The following is a 12,319-nucleotide window of genomic DNA, read 5'->3' on the forward strand; positions in this document are numbered from 1 at the left end:
TTGTACTTTCAGTTGAATTGGTTTTGCCAGCTACACTAACCTGTTTTTGATAACCACTTAGACAAATGTTATTAAATATTAACCTTTAACATTGTCAGTATGATGCATTGTGCAGGATTGACCTGATGAGCAGTCCATTATTTGCTTCAGTGTGGCAGTAAGTGCCTGGTGCGTCTGTGTGTTCTTTTATATGTCTAACAGCATGTTTCTCCTGTTAAATTATTATGACCTTTTTCGTGAACTGCCCGGGAACAATACTGCGAGGCTGGTAACTACTTGCACTCTTTCGAACTCTAAATTTAATTTATCCCTTTAACATGTCTGCATATTGCTAATGGCATGCAGATAGTCACAGAGACAAACGAGCCTGCATGTTTATCCTTAGGAGCCCTCTCCTGTCTTCTTTAAAAAGAACTTGATGAATACCTTGGGATGAAGTGGGCGAGGGGGTTACCTCCGCTATTATGTTTCTCTGTCGCCTCCCCTTCTCTATCGATCAGAGGATCACACAGGCAAGCGGCTCGATAGAGGGCTCCAGTGGCGAGGGGAACGTCTGTGTGAGATGTTGTGGAGGTTAGCAGCACCCCATGACTCCCCACCCCGCTATCAGTAGAGCACTGTATTGATCCTTTCTGGCCTTCTCTATTACCCGGGGTGGGCTGCTCCTTGGTACTGAGGCTTTATCCTGAGATTGAAGGTGGAAATGCAGCAAGGGAGAGAACACAGCACCAGCCTGGCCCATGGCCTAATGTGACCCCCTGCTTATATTTAAAGTTGGGTTGAAGCTTAATAGAGGGATGCTTTTGATTTGAGTCTAAGGAAAAGAATGTTCCCTCTCGCCTTGTTGGGTAATTTCAGGGCATCTAAGGAGTCAGTAAAAAGTTTTACTGACGTTTTGATTGGAAAAACTTTGATTGGAAAAATAGTTGTGCCTGGTTACACTCTGAAAATGACCCCAAGCTAGGGCTAGGGAGTTCTCTTACTTCACTTGTTGTAGATAATTACAAATATTTTTTGTCTTTCTTGAAAGTTGTTGCAGCTTGTCAGTCACTGTCAGCTCCCCCACAGTGGGGGAACAGACAAGACAACAGCATTTACATACGTGCCCCCCAATTTTCTGATTTTTAAAAAAAAAATATTTATTTTTTTGTTGAAAGCTGTTATTTTGAAATAAAAGCATGGAGGTTTGCAGTTGACATCACTGCCTATCTGCTGACACTTTGATTGACCTCATTATCTTTTATGCTGCTAAAATAATCTTGCTTTCGGTGCATAAGTAGACAAGATAATTGGCTTAACTTGATAAACGGTTGAGCAGAAAGGAGTGCTTATAGCATTCACCACAGAAATGCTATCTGTCGAGGCACGGGCAGGTTTTACAGCCGTCAGTTCCATTTACTTCTGCTTGAAAAGTTAATCTGCAGGTACAGTCTGTAGCTATTGAATCTGCTCCATCATTTCTTTCAGATCAGCAGAATCAAACTGATAACCTGCAGTCTCCTTTTGTGCAGTTACTTAAAAATTATACTGCATTAACATACACCTTACATCTTTATCAGTAATGACTGTTACTTACAGCAGAAATGAAGAAGTGCAAGTTGCACAGATTAACACAAGACCCAGAGCTGGGTTAGTGTTGGCCTCTAGCTAGTAAAAGCTGCCATTCGATAATCGTGCCTTCTCAGTTGACCTCACGTGCTATAATTTGCTCATAAATCACATCCATTCTGCAGGGAACACAAGCCCTGGCTGCCTTTATTGAGTGTGGCTTACTCAAACAATGCTAATCCACCAATTCATGTTGTTCTACCGTGTTAAATACAAGTGGATTATGCAGTATATTAAGAGTAGTCATAATTCTAAATATGTTGTAGAAGTACTTATGAAGTACCTTGCAACCCCTTGTTAAACACAGCAATATGCTTAACTCTTTGCTGTATCTAAGATGCTTTTTTTTCCTGGTTTTGAACTCTGTCTGAGAAGAAAGCTCACGACAGCATTGCAGTGACTCATAAAGGAGCAGGAACTGTATACTTCAGGGACTCTTCTCGTACACTTGGATAGAATGTCGTCATAAAATCTGGCCTAAGACCTGCCAGTCTACAAATTTAGACACAAATGTATTCCTGAAGCCAAAGGGAGCGACCCTGGCTCTCAGTGATGGAGGTGGATGACAGGAAATACATTTTCCGGAACTGTAAGCTTTTGTGTGTGTTCAAGGTTTAGATCAAATCTACCCACATCTGTTGAGATGTGAATGTAAAGCCTGAATACTTGCTTCTTTTTATATCAAGTGTTCGCTCATTAATCCGACTGCCTCTAGTCTCAGAAAAATATATAGAGAAAAAAATAGAGAAAAAGTGTTATTCTTCCTCCTTAAAATCTAACTGATGCACTGTATTAGCAGTAACTGATGTTGCCTGTTAAAATAATAGCTCGCTCCAATAGTGCTGTTGTCAAACAGGATGCCGAACAGTTTTAGTCCAAAACATCCTGAAAGCCTCTGTTTTTGTTACGAATATCCCGAGGGAAGCTTGGCATTAAACTTGCTTTGACATCTCTTATTTTGTCACCGATATATAATGTAATTTATCCCAAATTATCTGCTTTCAACAGGATTTCAAACACTTTCACTGTTTTTGCTGTATTATTTTAGCTTTGCCAACCTCATGCTATTATCCTTTATTTCTCATTATATTGCTCTCTGGTGTTTAAAAGTTAATGTGTATATATAAACTGCTCAAAAAAATAATAAAAGAACACCTTTTAGTATAGCTTTGAGGCAGTTAGACCTCTGGGGTATTGCTCTGTCAGTTAAGTAACAGAGGGGTTTGTAAATCAGTTTCAGCTACTACCAGGTGCACTAGAATGGCAACATAGGTTGCATAGGTAGTCCAGCTCCTCCAGGATGATGCATCAATGTGTAACATTGAGAGAAAGTTTGCTCAAGAGTGTGGAGGAGATTCCATGAGATGTGCGATTACTCTCGAAGAGGGCAGGGCTTTAGAAGGTGCTTGAGCATACCGGAGCATACCGGAGATACCGGTTCTGCAGGATGAGCACTGCCAAAGCCCAACAAAATGACCTTCTGCAGGCCACTGGTGTGAATGACCAAACTATTAGAAATGGACTTCATGAGGGTAGCCTGAGCATCATCCATTATTCCTTTAGGGGCATTCTCAGGCATGGATATAAGGACATAGGGGAAGTACATACTACAAATACCATTTTTGAGCTGCTGCAATGAAATTTTGGCAGAATGGTGTAGACTACCGCATCAGTTTTTCACTTTGATTTTCTTTACATTATCCAGTTCATGTCAGTATAAATGTACAGCATGATTTCTTTTTTCTCCCCCATTGCTACTCTAAACCATGGTTGTTATTGTGACTGCAGTATCAATACGGAGCATATCATAAATGGTATATTTGCATTTATGATATTCTCTGTGACAGATTAACCCCTGGAGTCACAGCCCAAAATGATATTTAGCCCTAGAAATGTTTGGTTAACAGGGTTTTTGTCTGCTGTTTCCCTGTTGAACAGTCGTGGACAGCACATGCCTTGAATCATCCACACTTACATCTTGTTCTGTCCCGATGACACGGCTGACAGATGGTGCCGAATGTGTGGGACATGATACCAGCTGTTGCTCCAGGAGGATGTAGTGCAGTTTTGCAGTCACCCTAAAAGAAAAAGAACTCTTCAAAGAAATGTTTAAACAAGAGTATCTTGAACTTCAATCTGTCTGTGACCTTATTTGAAGTTCCCAAATTGCCCTTATAACATTGTTAAGGCTACATTAAGCAAATTGGAGAGTCTATCACAAGGACACAGCTTGACTGGCTTCTTGTTTCTCAAGTTGTTATGGTTAATCTGTTTGCAGACAGTTGGCAACTTAAGCATCCTGCAGACACAGATCAGCATGGGCATCCTAATAAAGTCGCATCCTGATGAATGCAAAGCCAATATTCACTTTATTTCCATTTATTTCTTTTTATTTAGTTTCCTGTTCTTAGCTGACAACAGTGATATCTGTAGCACCTGTAGCCTTCTGCTGCCGCAGCTCATCTGCTTCATGCTTGGATGTGTTGTGTGTTCAGAGATGCTTTTCTGCATACCTTGTTTTTATCGAATGTTTTTTTTTTGTTGCCTTTGTGTCAGCTTAAAGCAGTCTGACCTTTTTCCTCTGACCTCTGACATCAACAGTGTATATTTTCTCTTTTTCAGAGCATTCTTTGTCAATCCTAAATATGGTTGTGTGTAAAAAAAAAAAAAAAAAAAAAAATTCCAGCAGATCAGCAGTTTCTAAAATAATTAGAACACCAACAACCATGCCACATTCAAAGTCTATTAAACCATCCACTCTGTTGAAACTTCAGCAGGCTGTCTTGACCATGTCTACATGCTTAAATGCATTGAGTTGCTGCTATGTGATTGGCTAATTAGGTATTTGTTTTGATCATGAGCCATACCTAATAAAGTGGCCAATAAGTCTACGTACCATTAAGTGGGTCAGATTTTACCTGTATTTCTAAAGGCATACACATCATAGTGTAAGGGTGTGTGTGTGTGTGTGTGTGTGTGTGTATTAAAATTTGTATTAAACATTAATAATATGCCCGTTCAGTTAATTAGCTCTCTGAAATGCTCTCCTCTGTTTTCTCCTATTTTCCACCCTGTGAGTTTTTTCTTCTTCTCAACTTGGTTGCCTTCATTCACTTTACTCCCTTTCCTTTTCTGTGCACCACCATGAGTCAGAGTGCTAAGGAAAGTCATTTAGTGCTGCTGCATGTGTATTAAACACACTCATTTTTACTACCAATCTGTCACCCATGGAAGCCAATAAGATATTTTGCCATATCAATTTTGTCTCTCTTGTAGCTGTATGTAATCTATGCAGCGTACATAATACAGAAGTCTTTCCAAAGTGCCTGTTTGAAAAGGTATACTTTTCAAGAGGGCTCTGATCTTCTTTTCTGTTTTGCTGAAAATCCGTGTGACTCACAAAATAGCACACTCTAGTAATGCGTCTAATCATAGCTAATTCCAAGTCATTCACTGTCTTGTCCTTTTATTCAGAAATCTTTTCCCCTGCCATTTCCAATAATTCCTTGATGAGCTGTTGAGAAGAGAAGTGGCCTTTACCAAACACTTCGAGTAGAATACAAATGCTTAGGTCCTAAGCCTTCGGGCCTCTCGATACACATGAGAGAATATTGATCCATCCTGCTGGTGTAAGAGCTGTAAAAATTGCTAATGTTTCGATGGATTGTTTTGATAAATCGATGTTCTTTGTCTAAGAAGCTAAAACCTCATGAAATGGTCCAATACTCAAATAATTGCTGCTTAAAAACTGGCTTTTCATTAAGCTGTACAGTAGACCTGTAACAGTCAGTTCATCGATTTGTATATTTATTTATTTATTTTTCATTCATGTTCAAAAACTTTTGCCAGTTTCAGTGGAAAAAATGGCTGTTGGAACGTTTCTTTTACCCATTTTTTTTCCTTGTCTTAGATTGCCATCATTTTAGAAAAATGTGTTAAACTTGTTGGCAATCATCATTTGACAAAAATAATTATCTAATTAACAAAACATAAATGCTTTTAATGTAATAAAGATCATCTACAGTACATTAATAATTACTATCATGGGCTTTAAGATTGTTTATTTAACCAAAGGAAAGATTATTGTATTTTCAGTAAGCAGATAAAATGATGTTTGGAACAACATGCTGCTGTTATCGGTGCCAAACACATTTTTAAATTCAATTCCATTATTCTGTTTATTTAGTGGCTGTACCGGAGCCAGTGATTAGCATAGAGAATACTGTTGTGTAACTGCTCAGTTAAAAACAAGTCTATCTTGCCAAAGTATGTAGTTTTCTGGCAAATCATAAAGTGGTTTGAAAATGGATTGTCTGTTCTTTTATAATAAATATAAATTTTAACAGTCAAGGAGGTGTTTGGGTTAGAAATTAAAAAGTATTTTTGTGCTTATCACAGCCGGGAAATTAAAAAAAAAAAAAGAAGCTTTCTGTGATTTATGATGTGTTTTGGCACCAAATAAATTGCAGCTCAGTTGGAGTTTGAGCTCATTTTTTTCAATTAAATGTCAAATTGTTGCCAAGTATTTGGTTCATGATCATCTGGCAGATTTTCATCACTAACGTCAGAAGTTTTGATAAAAGTGAAGTCTGTGCCTCGTTGTTTTTAATTGCTTTGTCGGCCGAGCAGCAGAAATATGTGGCGGTAACTGTCAAATGTTCGAGGCTTATCGGGCTGTTTTCATCGCAAACTCCTCGGCACCATTTAACACTTGTTACATTTTCCACCTGAGCTTTATTATTTATAACCCGGGACAGGAACAAGCTTTGCTGTACTTTTTCCTGTCAAAGTCACAGTGGACCAGCAGATGGTTGTGGCGGAACCTTTGTGGCCCCCGTCTGTGTAAACGAAAGTAGTGGCTCAGGTTGAAATGCTTGTCTGTGTGGAATAACAGTGATTGACCAACATTGTGGGCAAACTGTTGTCATGGTGACAAAGAAAAGCTGATTTAGCTGTGCAGTGCACTTTTTTTGGGACGAGTTCAGCTGATGTTAAATTAACCTTTTCACAGGTTTACCATATATAAAAGTATTGGGCCACACCTCTTAATGATTGAAATTAGGTGATTTCTTGCCCATTACCACAGCTGTATAAAATCAAGCACCTAGCCATGCAGCCTGCCTTTATAAACATTTGTGAGTGACTGAGTTGTTCTAATAAGCTTTGTAGCAAGCCAGTATGTGAAATTTCATCTCTCCTAGATATTCCACAATCAACTGTAACTGGTATTAATGCAAAGTGCAAATGTTTAGGAATCATAGAACTTCAACCGCAAAGTGCTAAACCATGTAAAGTTATAGAGCGGGGTCGCTGAGGCGCACATAGTGCGTCAAAGTCCCCAACATTCTGCTTACTCAGGGGAATTCACGGTTTGGATTTCTATGGCACGCATGCATAATGCCAAGGGTTGGATGGAGTGGTGTAAAGCACACCGCCACTGAAGTCTGGAACAGTGGAAAGATATTCTGTGGAGTGATAACTCACGCTTTTCTATGTGGCAGACTGAGATGTCAAAAAGAACATTACCTGCCCAACTAAGTTAAGTTTGGTGGAGGAAGGGTATTGCTGTGGGGTTATTTCTCTGTGGTAGGTCGAGGGGAATTTTAATGCTTCAGCTTACCAAGAAATTTTCTGGGAACCGTTTGGGAATGTAATTTTCTCATGGTTGCATGAGTTTTGGTGTTTACTGGCACACACAGACTCCTGATTTGAACTCCATCAAACACTTTTGGGATGAACTAGAGCAAAGATTGTATTCCAGGCCAGCTCATTCAACATCAGTGGTCTGACCATACATACTCTTCTGGATGAATGGGCAAAAATTCCCACAGACACATTTCAAACTCTTGTAGAAAGCCTTCCCAGAACAGTGGAACCTGTTATAGCTGCAAAGGACGGGAGCAACTCCATTATGCCGATGAATTTAAACACTCAATATTGGTCAAATATTGGCGAGATATGTAATTGCATTTACACATTTATGGAGTATTGTTTTGTGGTCTAATGTCTGATTGAATATACCTAGCAGTTTGTTTGCAGTTGACTGGGTCATCATGAAAAAAAGTCCCTCGCCCTATTTTCATCAGTCTGTTCATTCTGAGGAAAGGATTTCAAGAAGCACCTCAAAGTGTACTTTATGCTACTGTCACACCAATTGTAAAGTTCTTTTTGTTCCCCTTTTGAAAATGCCTGCCTTGTTCAGATGTACAAAAGTCCTAGTCCTCAACCTCACGAAAAGTAAAATTACCAGTGTTGCCATGGTGACAAAACTGGCAGTTCAGTAATCTTCACATATCTGTAATATGTTTTCACAAAAGAAATGCATTTTAAAATGTATGTGCTAATCTAGCCTTGGAACAACTGCAAGGTTAAATCAAAGTCCAAATAAATATTGCCGTATTTGTCGCATTCGTATAGATGTTAATTGTTCTTGTTTGTGAATAGCCAAGCATAGAATAATCTGTGAATGTTTGCAAGAGGGTAGAGTTGAATAACTGATTTTGTTTTGTGTTTCAGGGACAGCCTGTTGGCCAGTGTGATTTCAATATCCGGCTGTTATGCATAGAAAAGGAAATAATTTCTCCCAGGAACGAAAAGATGAAGACCGGACAGATTGACAAGACCAAGGAGCCCTACAGTGTCCGACAAAAGCCCTTCTATGACATTCATGCTTCACGCAAGGTATTGTAATCAACGGTGCTCTTTTCCCTTTCCAGTCCATTTCCCTCTCCATTTCTTAGACAGATGGCGCCCAGTTGAAGCAAAATCCAGCTTTTCAAACAAAGAAACACAGACGACCCAAATTCCTCACATATTGTTTCCTAAAATGAATTTGTTGAGTTAGTTGTGTCCCAGTTCTATCCCTAGACGTTGTTTTCCAGGGCAACAGTAATTCATGAGCAAATTGGTCTGAGCTGGTGGGGGCAGACCAAGAGCAGCTGAAACACATCAATACACCAACTTCTTATAGCAAGCCCAGTCTTATAGAAGGAAGCGGGCGCCCTCTTGAGGTTTGGCCTAAGGGAGCGAACTCACAGCTACCTAGGCTGGGATGGATCATAATGGGTCTCAGGTGTGTGGTAGCTGTAAGCGTAACAATACACTGCTGGTGTTGCAAACTCTGACTAGGAGGGGAAAACGAAACTTCACTTTATAACATTTTGGAGTGGTCGTCTCCTAGCATTGCTTTAATTAGCACATTAATACCATGAATAAACATAAAATACATTTCTATGTTTACTCAGATATATTTACTGTCTATTTTGGGTGATGTTTTTATGCTTTTGTCCTGTCGTACATCTTCATGGCCCAGGTTAGAGTACTGTGCTGTTCATAGGCTGCAAATAGCAGTGACTTTATTTCTCTCAAAAGATGTTAAGCCTCTCTCAAAGGCCTGCTCTTGTGCCCTACAATCACGTCTGTGGGAGGTCAGAGCACAATTAGTTTCATGTTTTGCTCGGACAAAGATCAGTTGGGAATGTTGGCGCTCCATATTCGGCGACGATCAAAGTGTTTGGAGGGGGTGGAGTTTTTGACATTTCTTCTGCTTTTTCCACTTCTTCTTCTGCCAACATTGATATCTTGGTGTTTTTGTGCTTTTGTGCAAAATTCCTAGTATGAATGGTTGCGTTACCTCTGGTCTAACCCTTTGCTATCGTCTTTTCTAAGAACCTTTGTAAGGCATAACCTCTGCGAGCTTTGGGGTTCATGCTGATTGAGATTTTCTCGAAATGAAGTCAGAGCTGTCTGGTTTCTGACTGCTCTATTGTGTTTTTCACTGGCCATCTGCTCCCCATACAGGCATATCTCTGTTGTATGGGACATTAAGAGGGAGAAGCTGGAATCTGTCTCATTAATTCATAGCAGCACAACCATCTACTTCATGGCATATCAACCAGAAATTCCATTTTGGGGATATTTCAGTCACAGGCTGGAGTTGTATGATAGCTTTTGTCTGTTGCTAGGCTCCTGTTTTTTATCGCGCACACTTACACATTCATGTCGCCATTTCCCCACCAATTGGGAACATTTATTCTTTTTGCTTCCTCCAATTTTCCAATTATCTTACAAAGAACCCTTTTAGTTTTACAGAATTTGTCCATCGGGGCAACCAGATAATATATTTTTGGAATTTCCCTCTTATGAGGATTGAGTGGACTTGGCTGACAGTAGCCAATAATTCTGATCTTGCTCTACAATTAATTGTATTCATGGCATGTTTAATTTAGTTTGATGTGATGCACACTGCTTCTTCATTAGTTGAAGAAAAACTGTGGCCAAATTAGATTTGCTTACATGAATCTGATATAAATCAGGCCCTTCAATTACAATTATCATAAATTACAAAGCTTGTGAAAAGAAATTGTGTGTAATTTTTTCATCATTGAATACAGCAAAATAACATATCGAATTATAATTTTAAACATCTTTATAAACTAATAGTATTAGTTTTCTGGTTTTTAAAAATTGTGATATAATTTTTTTTAATTGAAATTCAGTCACGGCTAATATTTATTGTGATATTGCTCGACAGACTGTGTAGTCCTGCCAAAACTAAATGTGAAGCAGCTGCGATAAGTTTTAATGGGGGGAATTAGATGTTATTGTCTTGAAACTAAAATGAGATGTGTTTATAAGGTTTTTCTGGGTATAAATGCTAGCAGTTGGTCATTTTTACTTGTTGCTAGATGCCATGACAATATCATAATATTTAATACAATATATATATATATATATATACCTTCAGTTGCCCAAGATGTAAATATTAGGGGTGCAACATTCGAACCGTTCGATACAGTGCTTTCGGTTCGGTACGCATATGTATCGAACAATACAACATTTTTAATTTATTTTATCAACTTTCCTTCTGACGATGCTGTCTGTGTTGAGCGCTCAGTGGATCTGCGCTCGACAGTGCAGCCTAGGCGGAGTAGTCGAACACAGATTCACTGAGCACAGGGCAAGCTAGCGAGACAGAAGCTAGGCTAGTTGCAACATGGCAAATTGAACCTCCCCCGCCCTCATTCAGATCTGGCGTTTGGAACTATTTTGGTTTTCATGTGACGTATGACCCTGAAGGTAAGCATGTCATGGACAAAAGTAAAACAGTATGTTGGATGTGCCAGCAATGCTCAATTGGTGGGAACTAGTGTGTTAGCGCAGTTAGCTCGTTAATGTGTTGACGTCTTCCAGCCCCACTCATGAGGCGATCCGCGGTAGCTCGTTAACGGAGATTTGCCGTGTTGTGACGTTAACGTCATTTCAGATTAACGCTGACAGCACTAGTGGGAACACAACCAATATGACTGCACATTTACTCCGACATCATCCTAGTGCAAAGACAAGTGGAAGCAGACAAAAACAAGCGCGCATGCTACAAGCTTTACCCGAGTCATTTAGACAGCCGTTAGCACATGATTCTCCTTATGGGGACCTGATATGTTTAATATGCTGCTGAGAATATAGCCCAGAAGAAGCGTATAGTATAGCTTTTATTTTGGAAAGAGACATTTCTCCATAAAAAACTCTCTTTTCCAAAGATGAGTGATTCCTCAATCAGATACAGGGCTCGCAAAATCGCTAGCCTGACGTCCTGGGGCTTTTTTCCAGTCGGGCTACCAAAATCTATCTCTGCCCTGCCCGTCGGCCTATCGTAGGAAGGAAAAATATATGTCAATGCTTTTGCATTCTTTCGGAAATGTAGCTGGGTAATTATGTCATTGGCATCGGCCACTGTCAATATGTGACATACTGAAATCGCGTTTGAATTTGCGCTTGTTTTTTGCTTTCACTTTGCAATCGCGTGAACTGTGAGTGATGATAATTTGCGCACCAATTCCTCTGACATCGTCTTATCAATCGTTAGCTTACTATGCAAACATGACAAGTGAAATCTCCCGCAGCTTAAACATGTGAGAGGTTGATCGCGCAGAGAATCGCTGAGCGTTATGTTAGTGCGTGTGTAAAAGCAGCAGGATATATATTTTAGTTCTGCTGAGCCAAATAAGACAGGTCAGGGTGAAGAAGTGACAAAACGGAAAAGTTATGGCAAATCAGACTATAAGGCAAAAAGAAAGTGCAGCTTTATGGTTTCATGGACAAAAGAATTTCTGTGGCTGCAATATGACGAGCTAAATAACCAGGGCTGCACATAAGTGGTCCGCAGGTGCGCATTCGCTGTCAAAATAAAAACCCGCACAAGATAAGAAGTTGCAACGCGTGTTTGCGTACATAAGATTTTCAGGAGGAGGACAGACATTTGTTTAGAACTCTTAAAGATGTCGAAGAAGCTCCTTTAAGCAATTACTGTGATGTTCCTCCACTTCCAAAGAAATGTCAGAAGGAGTCCGAACCACAAAAGAAGCACGTATTCTCGGAAAAGTGGTTGCAGGAGGTGAGCTGGCTTCAAACAAATGATGAACGCACAGAGATGTGGTGCAGAATGTGCCGTGAAAATTTAATAAATGACAAATTAATAAAAAGGCATGAACATTTTTTTTGTATCGAAAAAATATCGAACCGTGACACCAAAGTATCGAACCGAACCGAACCGTGAATTTTGTGTATCGTTGCACCCCTAGTAAATATCTGCCAAGTTATGGTGCTAAGCTCATGACTGTGTTGAAGGAGTTGCCAGACAGACAAAGACCTAGTGTATTATAGTAATATGCATTTGAATTTACATGTATTTTATATACAAGTACCCATGTTG

At 39.6% G+C, this 12,319-nt stretch overlaps 1 protein-coding gene across 1 annotated transcript in view; it reads left to right on the top strand.

Moving 5' to 3' along the window:
* The window catches only part of rngtt (RNA guanylyltransferase and 5'-phosphatase), a 112,741-nt gene that overhangs the window by 39,514 nt on the left and 60,908 nt on the right, over positions 1-12,319 (top strand). Inside the window, exon 11 of the mRNA XM_085134317.1 lies at positions 8,125-8,289. Within this exon, the coding sequence (XP_084990443.1) occupies positions 8,125-8,289 (165 nt within the window). The remainder of the gene's footprint in view (positions 1-8,124; positions 8,290-12,319) is intronic.

Source organism: Neolamprologus multifasciatus, chromosome 15 (genome assembly GCF_963576455.1).
Source record: "Neolamprologus multifasciatus chromosome 15, fNeoMul1.2, whole genome shotgun sequence".
NCBI lineage: Eukaryota > Metazoa > Chordata > Actinopteri > Cichliformes > Cichlidae > Neolamprologus > Neolamprologus multifasciatus.